The sequence below is a fragment of the Chenopodium album genome, chromosome 3 (assembly GCF_948465745.1).
Source record: "Chenopodium album chromosome 3, dcCheAlbu1.1, whole genome shotgun sequence".
In the NCBI taxonomy this organism is placed as follows: Eukaryota; Viridiplantae; Streptophyta; class Magnoliopsida; order Caryophyllales; family Amaranthaceae; genus Chenopodium; species Chenopodium album.
The window spans coordinates 71,675,771-71,696,115 of record NC_137836.1 but is presented as its reverse complement, the minus strand read 5'-3'; the positions used below and the strand labels follow the sequence as shown (position 1 = coordinate 71,696,115).

Sequence of the window (20,345 nt, the reverse complement as noted above, 5' to 3'; positions counted from 1 at the left end):
TTCCAAAGGAGGTCCCGAATTAAGAGTTTGGGCAGCAAGGAGTTCGGAAAACGCAAGATGCTTCTAGAAGGATTCGGGCTTCTCTAAAGAGTTCTTTTGAGGGAGTATACTAGAAGGGATGTTCCCTTAAAAAAAAAATATTAGAAGGGATGTTTCTAAAATATTCAAGGGTCATCTTGTATATAGAAGGAGCTTCTAGGGTCTTCTATATATGTATATAAGTAGTATACATTCTAGAATGTTATAAAGCCTGTTCTGTACACCCGGGTGTACGGTACAACCAAGTAATTTACTCATTAATTTTTGCTCATTCAAAAAAGGAGCAGAATTTTTTTGCTCGTTTATTAAATGAGCAAAATTAATGAGCAAATTACCCGGTTGTAGCGTACACCCGGGTGTATATAACAAATTCTAAGAATGTTATAGGGTGGTCTTGGGCATTCTAGACTTAGGAAGTGTGTAGAACCTCCTTGTATGTAGTTCCTTTGGAGGTGAGAATGTTCTATTGAGTTGTTGAGAGTGGTAGCGTATAATCTTCTATTGGATGCCTATAAATAGGTCATCTCATTCATTTGTACACTTAAGCCAATATCTTTTAATTGTAAGATCTCTCAAGTAATCAAAGCTTTCCTTTGAAATCTTTTGTGAACATTTTTCTTGACTAGGAAACTAACGGATGTTGTCAACTAGTGGACCGCGTGCAAGGGGACTTAATTAGGCAAATAAGTCAGCATGTGACAACACGCATTTTATTAATATAAATTAGCTTATTTTTACTAAATTAAAGTATTTTTTATTGTAATTAAATGGAGTTAAATAAAATAAGCATAAGTAGTGAAATTTCAAGTGTAAACAATAAGTTTTGTATTTACATTTAATACCGGAGGTGTTCGCCACGTTTTGTTATTTAATCGTTTTTATTTTTATAATACTTGGGATTGACCCTCGTTAATCAGGAATCAAATTCATATTGTAATTTCATTTTTTTTTTAAAAAAAAATCCTATTGTAATAGACACGTGATGTCATATTAACCAAATAATTAAGGAATTAAGTTTTGCTAAGAAATTTATGTTGCCTGACATGCAACTAAATATGAAATTAGTTTTGGTTGCACAATAATTGATAAGTGAGAAAATTGGTAAGATTAAAGTATTGTATAATGTATATGACACTGTTATAGCAAATTAAAGTAGCGGCATTTTTATGTCATTCATGATATGAACCTATGAATCAAAGAATTTCAAAGGAATGAAGAAAGTATTATGATATAATACCCATGCTAGTTTTAAACCCATGCATCAATAAAGGAGTCGCTTTGAAATGAGGTACTGATTTTAAACATAATTAAAGTACAAATAAGATATAAAATCAAATTAAGTTCTCATGGACCCATTTAGAGAGTTTGGTATCTCATCTAGTCTAGTTCAAAAGTAGATGAGAAATTCTCAACCTCTAATAATTTTAGTAGTCAAATAACAATTGTTGATATTAAGTTATATTTAAATGGTATCATCTTAATATTAACAAAGTATTTAATTGATACCAACAAACCTTACATTTAATTATAATTATGCGTTTTTTTTTTTTTTTTTGGTGCAATATAAAGTATTTTTATAATACGGTGATATCACTTATTCACATTTAATATTAACGGACATTATTACGGGCTTTAGCTAGTTTCACTATGAATTTATTCGAATGGACAAGCAACATATTCCTCAAAAGCCTAATCTTTATTGGGAGTAAAATTGAACTTTATAATCCACTCCTCAACTAAAGTTTGCAAAAGACAAACATGACTTTCATTTAGGAACAAAAGATGTGTAATTTAATTCTGTAATCTGTAACTACACATTATAATACAACAAATTAACAACATATTATATAACTTATTATTGTAGATATTGAATTAAACACAAGTTCTAAACTCCTAATGTCTCTAAGAACTTTATTGCAGTGCTATGCAGAGGTCAAATATGTCATATGATAAAACAACTGATTGTATGCTAATCCAATCCTTAATGAAGCCATCTTTATCTCTAAATCTAATAAACAATGTGAAGTTTAAATGTACTCACTTTTTTGTTCATTATATATTTCCATCTTTAAGGGCTTTTGCAATTCTTGTAGAAATGCAGTAAGCTGTTGATTCAATAGTAATCATAGGATTAACTCCTAAAGCAGTTGGCAGAACACTTCCATCACATACATACAGTCCTTTGGCCTCCCAAGTTTCTCCATTTTCATCCACTGCCCCTTCCTCCTCGGACGCCCCCATTCTGCAACTGCTCATCTGATGAGCATTCCCATATATTGTCCACTTCTCGGTCCTAGACCTTGCACCCCCTGGTGCAATAACCGAGTCCAGAAACTCTTCCACCTCCTCGTCTTTCACCCCATCACATTTTAACCTTTGCCCATCACTTCTATATGTTCCAACTTCAACAGCTCCTGCTGCTATTAGAATCCTGATGCACTGTTTTAATCCTATCTTCAGATTTTCCTTGTCAAATTCGTTTAAGCGATACTTAACTCTACCTTCTTTTTTAACTTCACCTGTACTCTGATCTCTGACTAATGAGAAAAGTGTAGCTGTTCTTCCATATTTTACCATCCTCTCTTTAAAATCAAGCCCTGAGACCCATGGCACTAAGGCGGAAAATGCTGCAGGACCTAGTGCAGACGCTTCTATGATAGCATGAACATTGTAATTTTCAGAAACTACCTTATGTAGTGAAGTAATGATTCCTCCTTCATAGCATTTTCCTTTAAAATCCGGAGTAGATTCAGGAAAGTAACCCCAGGCTAACAGTGTAGGATGCAGGTGGAGGTTTGTGCCAATGTTCGAGTTCTGCAGACCACTACGTATCAATAGAGGGGGTGTTGAGAGAGATCCACAAGCTGAAATCGAGACTTTGGCCTCAATAATAAGCTTCTTTGATACATTATTGCTCAATGGAGTTGCTAGGACTCCAACACATTTCTTTCTTCCTCCATTTTCATCCTGTTTTAATGTGAACTTGTCTGCTTTGCATCCTGTCAAAATTATAGCACCTTGATTAACTGCATCAACCAGCCAAGTAGTATCGGTTCCTTTCTTGTCTCCGGTTCTACATCCATAACAGCATGAACCACAATAATGATCCTTGGATGAATTCCTTGGCACTCTCTCAGCTTTCAAGCCTAGACCTTCACACCCTTTTCGAAGAATTTGATTCTGAAATCCTTCTTCTGAACAATCTTCTGTAACTCCTATTCTATTCCACACCTCATTCATGGCTGATTTGTAATCAGGGCTGCCAAAAACAGGTAACTTGTGATTCACTGACCATTCTCTGAGGACATTATCCGGTGTTCTTATGGAAGCTGACCAATTCACAGCAGACCCCCCACCAACCGTTGATCCAGCAAAGATTGTCATTTTCCCATCAAGAGTCGTAAGCAATCCTCCTGACATGTATAGTTCATCGAATGATGGTCCCTCCAAAGACGAGTAATCACCTGGAGCAAAGTAGTTCCCTCTCTCAAGGACTAATACTTTATGGCCTTGACTTGCAAGAATGGCAGCTGCAACTCCTCCTCCGCAACCAGAACCAACAATTACAGCATCACATTGTATCTTTAAAACTCTCTGGCCTACATCCTCTTCAACTTTTAGGCCTTTTTCTTCGAGAGCTTTAACAAGAGTAGAGTCATTCATCTTCCTACACTCAACTATTCCCTTCTGAAGTGGTCTTCGTTCTTGGGAGTTCACCAGTGGCTCTCTAGAGTCCACCTTGTAACCGATGGCTTCCCATGTTGGATTTTCAGCCTTTTCATCAGCCTACAAAATTACAAGAAAAAGAAACGCATGGGTTCAGATACGACTTGTAAAACAGAAGAGTATATGTACACAAGGTATTAGAAAGATTAATATAGTTTCATGCCAATAAACACAATCAAACCAGTGATTTATCCAAATCTTAACAAGAAAATCGCTTGAATCCTCAAAAGAAAAATACATTAATGAGAAGTTAATCATTATTTACATTTGTTCATTTTTCTACAATATGAATATAGTCCGAGGTTCAGATGAATGGGCTGTCAGAGGATGTGATCGGAGCTTACAAGTTGCAAAGACTGCTCTAACAATGTCCTACATTTCGGATACTAATATATCATGAGAAAAATACTTCACTCTATCTGCATTTCCAACAATCATCATTATGGTTAGCATACCACATCTAAGAAGTACCAAGCCCAAAGATCTGAAGATACTATTCTCCTGTTGTTATATATTGGTTAATCTTTTCATTAGTGAGTAGTGACCTTCAGTTTGTGTAAAATAACAACAAAGTAAAAGGTTGATATAGTGTGACAACTAATTACTTCAAATGGTGGAAGATTAGGCATATAGAGGTATATAACTCGGGATTAAGTTGGCTATAAGGTAAAATTCAATGATTGCTAAAGACAACCCAATGATGCAGATGATATTTCACCCCAGTTTCTTAAGTCTCGGATACCACCCTCCAAAACTTTAACCACCCAAGCAAGTTGACAGAATTGCGTAGCATTAAATCAATCATCCTAAACTAATCAGAATATACCAAGGTATGAAAAGACAATTAAAAAGGACAATGAACCAAGAGTATAAGAAACATGGTGGCATGAAACTGTCAGTCTGTTGTTTTTAATCTCTTCAGAGCACAAAATAACAGAAGGTCCTTCCTTTATCATTCCAAACCTTCATCTTATCTTCCCAAACCCATACCCCATTGTTAATTTGTAACGATTATCAATCTTATACACAAGCGTAATATGAACTATAGGTTCATAAATTTGGCATAACAATCCTTCTTTTAGAAATATAATGCTAATGATCTAAAGTACATTAGAGGTATCTAAACTTATAATCAATAAAATTAAAAAGTCGAAATATTGTTGTTTTACACTCTTTCTCAACAAAGTTCACAATATTTTTCACTTGCATTGCTTGTTTTCATCATCTTTAAAATTCAGCAAAGAGACATAATGTTAGGTAAAATGTTTCCATTTTACAATTGATTAATAAATGTATACTCTTTTATTGAACCACCCAATAACATTAGCATAAAACCATTGATTTTCAAAACATAATGCCACATACAAAAAGTACTAATTTTTATGACAGTAGTCATTTTGGTTCATTAATTAAAATAGCAATTACACTTCACTTAAATTTATTTGTGCCAAATCGTTTTCGTGTGATTTATAAAGAAGCATAAAAACTTCATAGGAAAAAAATATACAAGTTATACAAAATAAGAAAGCATAAATTAATCTCAATTCAACATATAGACATGTTCAAACCCACATCTTTCGTACAAAATTAAGACTTTACTTGTTCAAAATCTAGTTGTTTATTGTGTTTAAGTAGACTTGCGTACTAAGTTATAATTAAACTAACAATTTCCCCTCTTTCAGAAAACATAATATGCCTACTATCAAGGGGTAATAAACTAAAAACTATCAAATCAAATCAATATTTACTAACTACTTTAGGTCTTTAGGCTTTTCTTTCGGGCTACCATTTGTTTAATTATTCTCTAGACTAATGGTATGATGGTTAGAGTTGGTTTTGCTAATTTAGCTCCATCACCTAACTACTACTCCATATGTCTCCAATAATACGCACTTATCAGCCCATCTTGTGTACCACTTATAAATAAACAACGTAACTCCTATAACACAGAGCAAATAACCCCAGTAAACTGACAAAGTAATGGTTATAACATTGACCAAGTAACCCTATAACACTAACAAAGTAACTTCTTTAACACTGATCAAGTAACCCTTATTACACTAACAAAGTAACTTCTTTAACACTGATCAAGTAACCCTTATTACACTAACAAGGTACAAATGCATGGTTCGTGCAGGCGGATGCACGATCCACATGGTGTATCTCTTAAAAAAAAACCCGAAAAGAACATTGCATAAAAATATAAAGAACATTTAGTTTAAGTGAAAAGAACATATTATAGAATTGTAAAGAACATTGTATAGAAATGTAAAGAACATTCCGTTAAAGTGCAAAGAACATGTTATAAAATTGTAAAGAACATAACGTGCAGTTGAATAATGTTCTTTATCTTCATGTTCTTTGATTATATTGTCAGAATAATGTACTTTTATTTGTGACATATGTTAATTGTTTATTTTGAAATGTTCTTTGAAGTTTGTCTTTAGATTATGGTGGTTGAATAAAAATAATGTTCATTACATTATATTATCATTAACGGTGATAAAAAATTCGGGTCGGGCTGGGCTATAACATAATATCTCGTGTCCAAAAAACCCGAAAAATGTAGTGGGCTTTTCGGCTTTTTTTTTGGACCAAGTTTGGATTTTTTTAACTAAAAATGCATTTTTAGCCTTGTCTAAACCCGCCCTATTTTCGGGTTGGATCGGGTCGGGTCGGGTTTGGTTGGGCCGAAGTTGATCACCTCTAATTATCATGTTTTTAATTAATATTACGGATGTTCTTTAGACATATATAAAGAACGTGAAGTTGGATGTTTTTTTGTACAAAATAGGTATATGTTCTTTATAAAACAACTATATGTTCATTACAATACAGTTCTAATTTGGATTTTCGACTTTTTTTTGGGTCGAGTTTGGATTTTTTTAACTAAAAATGCATTTTTAGCCTTGTCTAAACCCGCCCTATTTTCGGGCTGGATCGGGCTGGGCTGGGTCGGGTCGAAGTTGATCACCTCTAATTATCATGTTTTTAATTAATATTACGGATGTTCTTTAGATATATATAAAGAACATGAAATTGGATGTTTTTTTTACAAAATAGGTATATGTTCTTTATAAAACAACTATATGTTCATTATAATACAGCTATATGTTCTTTACAGAACAAATGTATGTTTTTTACTGAACAACGAAAAGTTCATTCCGCGTTTTTAAAGAGAAAATGGATGCACAGAGCATCGTGCATCCGCCTCCATAGAAAAAATTTCAACAAGGTACCCTTATAACAGTTGGCCACATAATATGGCTAGTCACATATAAGAATTTGTGTTCATATATTATCTCCGTTTCTTTTTAGTTGACAAGTATTCATTTTTAGGAATTTTTTTTTTTTTAGTTGACATGTTTCCTTTTAGGGTAACTTTTTTACCTTATATTTACAAGCTACCCACTTGATTTTACATTCTCTCTCACTCTCTCTTCTCTCCTTAATATATGTGCCTAAATCAAACGCGACAATTAAATAGAAACGGAGGAAGTATATGTTTCTATCGTGCTCCCATCATGTATGAGTACTATGTGGTAACATATGAGATATGAAGTACGAAGTAATTTGTAACGCATTACAACAATACTCGTGCTATATTAGGAAAAAAAACAACTAGTTACATACAGACATAGTGACATACGTCCAAAAACAACAGCTGTAGATGTAATTATCTTCTCCAAAATATCTGTTGCAATTTCACTCACTCTGATCACATTTATCACTAATGCATAAAAAAAGTACTCCTTAATTGTTATTTTGTACAGTAATATATTGTTGAATTAGTCTTAATGTCTATATTACAACTATCGATATATATTTATGGTCAAACTTATGCGCACCAACATATGTATTAATCACAGTGTTATTTTGAAACAGGGGATTGATTAATTTCAAAGATATGACATTTTTTAACTAGAAAACTACAGTATAAAATTGCAAGTAAGAATAAGGAGCATTACCCGGGAGAAGAAGACAAAGCAACAAGCAACTTTGAGGAAAAGAAATACAACTTTTAAGGAAGTCCAATAACTTTCTTTAGACCAAGTTTGTAGCAATTTCTCTCTTTTCTCCAAACTCATTTCAGTTAATTTGTGAATAAAAGGCCATTTCCATTCCAAACAAAGCCTCCCACAAATCAAAAGTGTTCCTAATCTTGTTGATAGCAATTTCATCACCAATTTCATTAGAAGTACTGCTTCTTTTACTCCTCTTTTGGTTATCAACTCAGCCACCTGCAAATTTGAATATTTGATTTACACGAATTCGCTTATTTAAAGATACTATCGCAAATTCACAATCCTTTATACTATCTCCGTTTCTTATTATCACAAATTTGGGGTATTATTTGTGAGATATAAAATATTCCAAAGTTGTAACTAATAAGAAACGGAGGTAGTAATTTTTTTGTTCTTCCCACTTCGAGGTATCAGAACATACTTGTTTAGCATAAATAATACTACATCCGTTAAATGTTATGTGCAATTTTGAAATATTTTATATTTCACAAATAATACCCCAAAGTTGCACATAATATTTAACAAAGGTAGTAGACAATTTACATTTGAAAGTGTAATGTTGGATTCTACCACCACTACACCAATCTTTATTAGAGGTAGATAAACCTGATATTTTTCGTTTTTCTCTATTAATGAATTTTTTTAAAAGGCAATCAATAACTAATTGTTGCATAATCTAAACCACTAAAAATGATGGCTCATAGGTTATCAAAGGTCAATGTTTTCTAAAAGTTGATGATTAAAGTCTAAGAACAAAGCATATGTAAAATAATAAACAAGATTCAATCTATGTCAAATAAAAATTCAAACTTTGGTACTAAGGTGTTCCAATTTCAATTTGACCACATATATTGTATTTATATTCCACTATACCGTGGTTAGTAGGGCGGGGTGAGCACCGGAGTAGCACTACGTCGCAGTAACACAATTTATGTCAAGGTTGGACCCCGGGGATATAGCCTAACGGCAAAAAACTGAATGTACATATTGTACAATAACTTTCTTAAACCAACTGGCTACTAGCTAGCATGAAAGAGACATGGAGGAATAAATTCTTCAAATAAATTATTCAACCATTATTATTTACTTTGTACTTGTATATTTTGCTGAAATTAAAATGGGAGGGTCCAAAGTCAAATTATACGGGTTAATTATTGCAAAAAAAAAAAAACTAATTTAATACCCCTAAATTAATATTACTCCGATAAAATTATACAAAGTACTATTTGTTTTTGCTATTTTTATTTTTGTTAGAGGGTTACACTAACACGGCAATCGTTCTACTATAGAACTTCTATTATTTCTTGACGCGATATATATTAATTACGAAATCAAAAGTCATCCACCAAGATAACGAAAGAAGTGGACACTTTTGTGATCTTTAATGTTTAATGTTCCAATTCCAATAGAAAAATTGGTGGTCAATAGTCAATACACTCAATACTTTCGCAAGCAGCATCACAAACATACAATTAAATTAAAATATCTAAACAGTACATAATCATTAAAAAATCCCAGAAAATATCATGCTCCCTCTTTTTAGAGGTGATCAAGATTAGTCTGACCCGTTAGCCTAGCCTGACCTGGTACGATTTTGGGCAAGTTTAGGCAGAATTTTTCGATTATCAAGTTGGGTACGGCTTGAATTTTTTTTTTTTTGGACGGGTTTGAGAATGCGTTTTTATGTATATTTAGTTGATTTTTTAAGCTTCGCCCGAAAAGTCCGCACAACCCGTCCAAAATGGACGGGTTTAGGCACCAATTTCCGACCCAAAGCTTAACCCGACCCGGACCGAAAACTGGGCTTAATTTTTTAGCTCCAGCCCGCCCTACCCAATGATCACCTCAATATTTTCACAATTTTCAACATACATATTTGAGTATTTGACCATTACTCTGTAATTTCTTAACTTGTACCCCATATATAATATTAATAAAAAAAATTAACAATTTGGATATTTGCAAAGTAAATATAAAAACAAATTCACGTGACAAGCGATGAACTATACGAGTATAAGTGAGAAGAACAGTATGAAACGGAGGGAGATATATTACCTCATCAGGCACAGTAGGCTGAGAAGCAGAGGCAGTAAAAAAGGTAAAAACCGCTTCTTCAGAATTAACAGACCGAATTTCATCAGTAACAGCGGTAGGTGGGAGTGAAGGGATAAGAGCTTCAAGCAAAGCACCCAATGTTTGGATTTCAGATGCTGTGAAACCATGCTTAAACCCACCACCACCACTGCTGCTGTTGTCGTCGTTGTCGCCGCCTCGCTTCTTCCCTCCTTTCAACAAAGGATGACAATCCATGGCAGCAATGGTGGGTGCTCAGATTTGATAATTAACAAATATGAGTAATTATCAGCAACAGATTTGATAATTATTAGTAACAGGGTTTGAATGCAGGAATTGTAGGAAAGTTTGACTAGTTATGATTTTGAGTGTTTTTTTTGGTGTGGGAGTTTGTTTAATTGGTTGGTTTTCCCTCGTTTAAATAGAAAAAAGTTTGTTCCTAAAAATAAAATTAAAAAAAAAAAATATTTTGGAGATTTGAAGGTGACGTGGCCGTTAAATAGCAGAAATCATATTCCAACTGTATATTCACTGCACTGTATGACTACTAAATAGATTAACTACTTCCCTACCCAACATTGAGATAGTGTGTTCAATTTAAAGAGCCTATTTGTAACTTGTAAATGAATAATTAAAAACCTGACTTTTATTTAAAGTAGTTTTTTTTTTAAAAAAAAATAAATAAATAATAATTTTGAGGAGTATATATAGTTTGTACTGTATTGCAGAGTAACAGAAATAGTTGGTTGAAATTAATTAGTATATGGACAAAAAAAAAAAAAAAACAGTATATTTTAGTTTTTGAGTTGTGATGGAATTTGGAGTTTTTGGATAATATTTTGTAATTAAGAGATCATAAATAAATTAGAGTTTCTTTCAAAAATAAAATAAAATAAAATAAAATAAAATAGAGTTTTAAAATAATGAAACAATTGACTACAGAGTAATTATATTGCTTGTGGAGTGTATAAGATAACACATCAACAATGTTACTGTAATATGCATAATTTCTTTGTTGTTTGGATTTTGAAGAAATAAATAGGCATAACTACTTTCCAAGATTCTAAACCAGCATAGTGTCAAGAAGTTGGGATTGAATCTCAGCAATGAAGGCCAGCAAAATTCAAATTTTAAGATGACTTTTTTATTTCTTTTACGGCCAACAAGGGTAACTCACTAATCCAAAATCTAGAAAGATGACTCAAGATCTACTTCAAATACTCCAGAATTTGTTAGGCTAACCATAATATCAATGAAAACTTTCCAGGGAAGGTAATATCTTTTTTATGCTGTATGTACAAGCTCTTATTAGTCTGTGCGTGTGGATCATATGCATCGGTGTGTGCAGTTATGACGCAATACAAGTATGCCACATAGATTGACTTACTTGACAGAGCACGAGTTGCGTTTGCAAGCAGCCAAGCAGGAGCACATAAGGGAGCGAGGGTGTAGCCGTATAGCTGCTCTTCTAAGCATGAAGAACCTCAATGTAACATCAGCAATTGAAAAGTGCATGAGCAACCTCAATCAAGAGCCACCATCTCAATAAGATAAATAATTCTACGCGCCTTAAAATTCTCATAAAGCTAGAGTTATATTACATAATGCAGATTCAACTATTCAAGGAACTCGGTTTTAAAAAAAGTAACAATTGGTAAAGATTCAGAAATCGAACCCAAAGATGTTCATGAAAACATAACAATTGTAAAAGATACGAGTGAATGAGTGATTATTGATTTAACAAATGCAGTGGCTTTCAATTTCCATAATTTCACTTATTTCACACAGATTTTTTCTGAATCCCTGTTATTATTATATGCTCATACATATCAATGACTTCACAAGTAAAAACGTCATCAAGTATCTTCTTTTCAAGCAAGGCAGAAAGTTAACAGCTACTATAGATGGAAGTTCAAACAGAAGCACCAATAGTTATCAGTCTTATCATACTATGTCGAAGAAGAACAGACATCAGCCACAAGGTAATGCAGCTGTTTTCGCACGTGCAGAATCTGCAACAAATCAAAAGCGCACAAAATTGCTGAGGCTGCCTTAGAGGATCTTGGAGAAGGAACATACTAAATAGCAGGGTCCATAAACAACACTAACAGTAATAACTGAAATATATCAAGTTAAAAGGCTTCTACACTGTTTAAGGAGATAAGAGGCAAATGACTTTTACAGCACAAATTGCCAAAATGGTAGCAAAAATGTCCTAACACAAAATATTTGTCATTTCTTATCATATATCAGTAACTAACGTGAACCTTAAACAAACAAGACATTGACATAAATTTTCAAATAGGGGTAGGGAGAGGGGAGGAAGAAGATGGATGGTGGATACATAATATTTATTTCAGGTGCAGATTTATATTTGTTTTTGTTTTCCATTTGGCAATGATAGTTGTACCCTTCTACTTAGTGGAGAATCTAATTTTATGCAAACAGCCTGATCCTGCTTTCTTAAACCATAAACTTCAATTGTATTACATACTTTCTTCATCTTCCTTCAGAACCAACAACAGAACACTACAGAAGATATGTTTTTTCGACATAGCATTACATATTTGCATGTGTTTGTGTCATGATAATGCTCCTCCTTAATACTCCCTATAATACCATGTAAACAAGCTTAAATATCCAACTCACAATTTTCATTAATTTTACTTCTAAAAGTGAAAAGTTAAAATCTTATGGGTTTTCCAAGTTCCTCAAGCCCTATACCAACTCTATATTCTCTTTTTGCATCAATAAGTCTACAGTCTACACAAGTTCCAGCAACTTCGAAGTTAAAAGAGAACACAAAATACATTTATCTAGTAACATTAACTAACCTCGTGTTGGAGTAAGTCCGGGAGATTGTTGGTGAGCACTATACTACAAAATTCTTCTCGCAGCTTTGGATTTTTAAGATGATACCATGTATCAGGAGGCAGGGTCAAAATTAAAATGGTTAGAGCATCAACCACTGATGGATGGTGCCTATTACAACAACCAGAATTTCTTTGACAGTACGGGACCAGCACTTCTACTCCACATTCAGAATTTTCCACAATCACTTTGCCAGAAATTACAGTGGTAGACTCAACAATGTCACAGTCTGAGGAACTCAATTCTGTTGTTCTACAGCAAATTGCATTGCAAGAGCCAACCTTGCCACGGAAAACCTTAGCATCGTGACAGCACACTTCGGAAGCAACTTTATCTATAGAATTATGACCATCCAAATTTGCATTGCACACGAATTCTGCTCCAGATGAAAGCCATACTATGATGTGTTTAAAAAGTTCTGTTTCCTGTAGTTGTTTCAACACCTCTTCCTGAAACCAATAAAAATCATAGAGGAAAATTGATAGACAGTGAAAGAGAGTGAAAAAGGGCAAAGGTTTAAAAAAAGTTCTACCTTGATGCTCAGCCTTCCTCGTTCCTCTTCACTAATAAAATTACTCTCATCCTCTTTTCTTCGAACTTCAGCAACCCAATGTATGATATAACTCAGATATGAAGGAGATGATGTGAATATAACTGATAGTATATCTTGAATGCTATTGATTTCTTCAGAAGTTACAAGCTGTGGGACCTCTTTAGTCAAGTACATAGCTGTAGTGTCCCAGCCATCATGACGACAACTCTGCCAAAAATCTAGATGTTTAGCGCCTCCAATACTATGATAGACCAGCAGAACACCAATTTATGATAATTTGCTAAAAGACAACATATTTCCGCTCAAATTAATCATTTTTTACACAAAATAATTACATTCTGTTGTGATGGAAACAATGAATTAGGTCATATTCGGTTCTCCTTTTTTCCACTTGTTTCAAGAAATATAAGCTAGAGTTAGAGAAAAATAAGTTCAGTTAAGTACAAGAACAATAAGGACTGCCCAATTTCAACTTAAAACTATAGTAAGTTCAAATAAATGAAAAACAGGTGAAATAAATGCACCCTTAAAGCTCATGTTGAAACAATTACATGTAATTTTCACAAAGTTCATTTATTATATTGTACATATGCAAAGAAAGTATTATAAGTTTCATGAAACAAAAATAGGACATAAAGGATGAAAAAAAAAAAACAAAACAAAACAAAACAAAAAACAAAATACCAGAGTATACAGAATTGATGATGCTCTCTCAGGCCTTGATAGAAGCATGAATCTGACAACAGTGTAAGCTAAATTTTAAAAATGCCAAAGTAATCAATCAAAATTTCAACAATGGTGAAATAACTAAATATGAACTAGAGATCCTCTTCCTTTACTAGGTACTCGTTTCCTTTCCATTCATTTCGTTTTTTGGCTTGTGTTGAGGGGCCAATGAGGATATTGAGAAGGGTAAAGTGTGAGGATAGAGGAAGGTACCAGCACATAGAGGTGAATTACCTAAATATAGGAAATGGGGAATAAATCCCCGAGACTGTTGAAACTATATACTTTGATTCAATCTCCCCCTACTCCTCATAGGTATCTACCCCACACCAATATATGATTATATGTTTCTCCATTAAGACTAACATCATACATGCAATCAGAACAAGCAGGTTATACAGCAAATAAATGGTTGATATTCATTATTATGAATGAGTCAGCAGGATTAAAGACTATAGGTTTGACAATATGACATATGTGTTCACACTTCACATACCCCCTATAAAATCCAGTAGCTTCATCAACTGTGTTCATAGCATCCCATAAAAGTGTGAGGGGAACCCAATGAGGAGGGTACTTGAATCGAGCAACATCTAAAATAAGAACCATATCCTTTCCAGCATGGTAACCACCAATTGGAGAAAAATGACCACTTCCTGTCTGCCAAACAAAATTAAGAAATGCCATTCTTTACCAAGTTCAGCATGACATCACAAGTAAACTATACAAACATGGCCAAACATGTGATAGTGAATTTTCTCCTCAAAATTCATACCTCTACTGGAAGGGATCTGCTTTGTTACAATCCCGATAACCCAAACAGTTTGAATAACCTTCCATTTGGTGTACTAGAGAGTGTAAACAATAGTGATTTATACACAAGGTCAGATGTACACTTGATGTACATTAGATTCCCTTTCTCATTATTCTAAATATACACTAAAATACTATTATCTGGCAGGGAAGCATATACTATTTCAAGGTGACATTCAAAACAGCACAGGTTCAGAAATAATTACTTCAGTTAACTAATTTAGTACTGCTTAGGGAATCTAATAATAAACATTTATATTTTATTACGGAATAATCACTTTTAGTTCATGTAGCCGACCCTACTTATGGGATTAAGGTTTTGATTGATTGATTGATTTTTTTTTCAGCTATCTCAAAGAGGGTCCAAATTCAGCATTTTTCTTCAATTGTTAGATAAAATTGGAGAATATTAATTAGTAAGAAATTCAGCACAGAGTATGAACATTAATAATAATACTTTTAGGATTAAGCCCAGAATTTTGACGATTTTATACAAGAGGGTGCTTATGATTATGCTGCAGTATTCTATGGGAAATGACAATAAACAATAAAAGAGACTTGCAGTTTATGATAGGTCAGTTAATTCGGAAAAGCTACGCTGCTACTATAGTTTATTGAACTTATTATATCTTACAAGATTGTATCTAACAACCAAATTTGATAAATAAGCTGTAATGAACCCCGGTACAAGGAGCAACAACAGAAGACAAAATTATTTAAAGAAGCACTAGGGACTGTGGCGACATAGGACTGAATTCTGATCTCTTGAGCAGTAGAGGACAAACGATATTAATGTTAGGTTACTTTGTAGTTTTGCTTGGTTATATAAGGGTAGTAGTATAGCAGTAGAGGGCATGAGATTTGTATTGAGGAATATGAGAGAGAATGGTAACTTCAAGTTACTAGGAGAGTGATAACCTAAAGTTATCAAGGAGAGTAATAGCCTAAAGCTATTAACCTATCACCTTTGTATCAAATTCTGCCATTGTCTGTCAAAATTCCAAGCTTTCATCTTATTATCCATATAATATAAAAATCAGATTAACAGTTTATTACATAAGCTTTAATCATTAGCTACATGTGTTTCAAGGCTTTAATCAAGATAGTAAGGAGTGACTATTAAATACCTGCTTCAGAATTGTTCTGTTGTAAGAGACGATCATGTGAAAATTTCCAGAAGAAGAACTAGAAATCACATAGCTCCGGAAGTTGTCTATTGCACTATCATTTGTGTGGAATGCTTCTACTTCTGCTCCATTACAATGAGCCAGGCATGCAACTTTGCTAAAAGTGATACCATTAGCCTTAATTTTCTCCACAGGCTCACAACAATCTAACATAGAATCATCAAACCATCTCCATGGACCTAAGAACATATAACCCATCTGTGAAGTAATTTAATTATATTAAAATTAAAAAAAAAAAAAAAAAAAAAAATTTTGAGAAGTTCACATCAAGAAAAAGCAAAAAAAAACCGAAAGATGATTCACGAAAAGCAGCATCTATCTTCTTAGAAACTTATGTTGGTTATCACTTATCAGATACTGAGAATCTGAGATACAACAGGATCATTAGCAAAGCAACATAATGTAGTACAGTCACTGACATAGCAGATGTATTATACGAAGTATCGTGTTTTTAAAAAGTGTACAGGTTGTCGATTATTTGCTTTTTGGGAATTAATCCAAAAACTCCTTATGAAAGAACAATGTTAGAAAGAACTAGTGAACATAGATCATCTCAGAATGCCCTTAGCGCCACAAGTGGCCAATAATTATGTCAAGAGTCGAACAAGCCTTTAATTGGAAAGGGAAAAATAATTCAAATTCAGTGCAGTGAGTGAGTGTAGCTGAAAAGTTGAACGGAGCAGATTTAGAACATTCTCTAAGCCCACAAATTCTACTCCAAACCAGTTTTAGAATGTAAAGTTCACCTTTCCACTTCCTCCTGGGGTCAATTGCAAGGGCATTTAAAACCATAGCAAGGGTAGCCAGCCCACAATATGCAGGTTCTGATTGAGTCTGGTAATATGACACCAACTTAAAAAATCCTTCCATATTTCTTTCCAGGAGAGCTTCTGAAAAGAGAATCTGCAATTTTGAATAACTCAATAAAGACAAAAATGAGAGGAAAAAAAAAAAGACAAAACTTAACTAATACAGGTATATGAGGAATTTCATGTAGAGATAGTCAGATAGCCAACATTTCTACAATTGCACAAGTTCTTACCAATCAATGCAGTGAAAGAACGACTATTGACATGAATGATAGCATCAATGATATACATCACAAACTCAAGCACCACCCACTGTGAGAGGCTATGAGCTATTTCCCAGGACAATCTTCAGCACAATGAAGGTTAATGGATAGCAAATATATGATTAATATCTAATTTTACCCTTAAATGATCAACCAGTAAGGATTTATACGTTGTATGAATTTTATACATATTGTACATTTGCAAAGAATACGGGGGCAAGTTTGCTAAGTTTACAATAATTTATTCTAGAGCTTTGCAAGCTGTATATCAAATTTGTACAGATGAAACTATAAGACATGCTTTAATGAACTTTAGCTTACATTTTCAGCTCTAAACTCTACACAGGAAACAAGGAGAGATCCTCTCAATTCAGCAATTGCACAAAATGAAGGTGTAGGAAACAATGCAATCAAGCATTAAAAATGATATGCAGTCTCTAGTCCACTTACTTCCCAATTTCACCTATCTCCCAACTCTCTATCTGCTTAATAGCTGACATAATCAAGCAAATATCTTACAACATATTAGTGTTTGTAACATCATATAAGACCTTCAAAGTCAACATCATAGCGATTTGGAGAGCTCATTCTCACCTATGGGTTTTTTTATTTACTCCATACAAAACTATCTTTTTTGTTCAGAAAAATATCATGTCTACTCTCTTTTATAATTGCTCCATTTATTTTACAAGTCAATTTGTATATAGATGGCCACACCCAAATCGAATTGTTCAAAGGAACACGAGCAGTAACAATATGAACAAAATAGGTTCATTTTATTCACCTTTCCACATACTCTCTTTATGAGTTGAAGATCAAGGCCCTTAACAACTTGTTATTATTCAAACCCTAGCCAAATTTAGCATGTAACCTTTGAAGACCTAAGGTCCGTTCTGATTTAGTGAACTAAGCTGAACTGAACTAAACTGAACTGATTAGAGTCGAAATGAACTGTTTATGAGAGAAGGAAATTAGGAACTAAACTGCAATGATTGGAGCTGAGCTGAACTGAACAAAACTGAACTGAAATTAAACTGAAGAGAACAAGCCCCTAGACCCATCTAACTAATTAACTATAAATCTATAATTATAAACTAGTTTTCATTCTCCCATTAAATATTTATGATATACAAAGTTATACCACAATTAGGAAACTATCCTAAAGATTATTAGAAAGACTATTCACAAAATTAATCTACATGGATGACAACTAGCTTAGTTGCTTAAAAAGTCTTAGGGTTATATACAAAACCCAAGATCAAATCACAATTGACCAAAAATTTCATAAATGAGGGAGAAACTAGTTGTGATAAAAGTGATCATTTACATAATTTCAGAGTCACTCAATCAAAGCAAATTCCACAAATAATGATAAAAATTAACGAGAAATTGTATAGAGGAGAGAGAATTAAACCTTGCCTTCTGAAGAAGCAAATTCAATGGCAGGTGAAGGAAGCGATCTTCTGTAAAATCCAGCCACTGCCGCCATTAATTATCAATTTTTAATCGGCAATTGCAGTCCTCACTATTAGTTTCTAACTGATTGAATTAGAAATTTGAAACAATTTTGAATTTAGGGTTTTTAAATTGGGGGATTTGATCAGCTTTTGAATGGAAGCTTGTTCAATGTTCACTTTAAAATGGCGGGTAAATGTTGACTTTTTATATATTTTTTCCTTTTTTTTTTTAAACTGATTTTTTTGAAGTAAAATGTACGAAGTTGATCAATTATGGGGTGATTGAATCAACTCAAACAACAATTAGGGCACAAAACTTAATTTTACTAGTAGGACTCTCTCCAATGGTTAGAATTTTTTTATGAAAGAGAGTATTTTTTGCAATGTATACCAATAAGTTGGTATCTAAAACTTAGCAACTCCAAACAGTTTTAGATACTCAACTTTGAGTATGGTTTTACAAAAATGTGGGACCTTGTCAATATTCTAATAAATTTTATAATTTATTTAACTTTACTTTTTTTTATTATATTCTAAATATTACAATACTTGATACTGTATTTAAAAAAAAATGGATTTAGTGGACTATGAATTGAAAGTAACATTTGTATATTTTAGAGAGTCTCACCATTGGGAAATTAGACTTCACATGAGTTGCTAAATTGAGAAGTGGGTATGGTATCACCATTAAAGGTAAAAAACAACTCATTGTGTATTTCAATACTCAAACTTGAGTCTCACCATTAAAGATGGTCTAAGAGCATTCTCACTATTAGACTTTCCTAACTTTTCTCTCTTCTAACCTCCTTTCTCGACATTATTTTTCACTGGTGCCTAAAATTGTCATAACACTATTTTTTCTGCATTATGCACCACTAAATATAAAAACTATTACTACTTAGACCCGCCTTGTAAATTTAATTTAATAATAATTCACTAAAAATGTAAATACAAAATAAACAGTTTCAATGCAGTAGAATCAGTTGAAAAAAGCGTTAATAATATGTGAATAACATTGAAGTGAGGTTGAGATAGTGGAGGAGTGATATTACATAATATTCGGAAGCAACACCACGCGATTAACTTTATGTTGCTTTGGATGATCCCAAAACATGTAGTCCAAAGATGTTTTTTTGATAATTAATATAAGCCTATTATCACCAACTCAATTAGATTATTGTATTACAAGTGTAAGATGGTTCTGATTTTTCGCTAATACATACATAATCTGTTTAATTGTTTTATTCTTTGATGGATGTGGAAACTGAAGCATCTGCATTTAATCAGCTGGTGAGTACTTGGCGTTATGTTAGCAGGATATGATTTCACAATAATCAATCAATTGGTTGTGAAGAGGCTGGTATCAGCGGTGGCAGCGGTCGTCGAGGTTTGCGTTCAACAGAGTCTGCCATATTGAAGAAAGAAGCTTATACGATGAGGTAAGGATCCGAATGAGGAGGAGAGAGAAAATGTGGGAAAAAAAAATGGTGATGAATGAAGGATTGTAAAAATGGAGGAGAGAAAAAAGGGAGGTGGTGTGTTCGAAGGGATAATAAACTAGACTCACGTGAGTCCGTTCTACTCAAAACATTCTCAAATTTTATTAATCTATATTGAAAGTAGGGTTTAATGGTTTATGCGAGGATAACAAATCACTAACGCTTCACTTTTAAAGTGCCACATCAACAGTAGCGTTATACCATATAAGAAACAGTTATGTTTATTACACTTTGAGTAACATACCAATCAACAAGAATCAAATAACAATCATCTTCAATCAAGTAACAAGATTTCAATATTTTT

At 33.3% G+C, this 20,345-nt stretch overlaps 2 protein-coding genes across 3 annotated transcripts; both read right to left on the bottom strand.

Moving 5' to 3' along the window:
- Window positions 1–1,752: 1,752 nt before the first annotated feature.
- Window positions 1,753–10,431, bottom strand: LOC145624127 (long-chain-alcohol oxidase FAO2-like). The gene is made up of 3 exons (XM_081677088.1): window positions 9,846–10,431; window positions 7,734–8,006; window positions 1,753–3,825 (listed from the first exon to the last, which is right to left on the bottom strand). The coding sequence occupies exons 1-3, from the start codon at window positions 10,098–10,100 to the stop codon at window positions 2,092–2,094; spliced, it is 2,262 nt and encodes a 753-aa protein (XP_081533214.1). The 5' UTR covers window positions 10,101–10,431; the 3' UTR covers window positions 1,753–2,091.
- Window positions 10,432–11,544: 1,113 nt separating this feature from the next.
- LOC145615992 (glutathione gamma-glutamylcysteinyltransferase 3-like) lies at window positions 11,545–18,767 on the bottom strand. Of its 2 annotated transcripts, XM_081670791.1 has the most exons (8): window positions 18,500–18,767; window positions 16,760–16,916; window positions 15,954–16,192; window positions 14,510–14,673; window positions 13,972–14,023; window positions 13,267–13,494; window positions 12,698–13,183; window positions 11,545–11,875 (listed from the first exon to the last, which is right to left on the bottom strand). In XM_081670791.1, the coding sequence occupies exons 1-8, from the start codon at window positions 18,572–18,574 to the stop codon at window positions 11,813–11,815; spliced, it is 1,464 nt and encodes a 487-aa protein (XP_081526917.1). In that variant the 5' UTR covers window positions 18,575–18,767; the 3' UTR covers window positions 11,545–11,812. The 2 variants fall into 2 exon arrangements, with proteins under 2 accessions (XP_081526917.1, XP_081526919.1); XM_081670793.1 differs by lacking the exon at window positions 18,500–18,767 and having other exon boundaries at window positions 15,954–16,211; window positions 16,760–16,911.
- Between the last annotated feature and the right edge of the window lie 1,578 nt (window positions 18,768–20,345).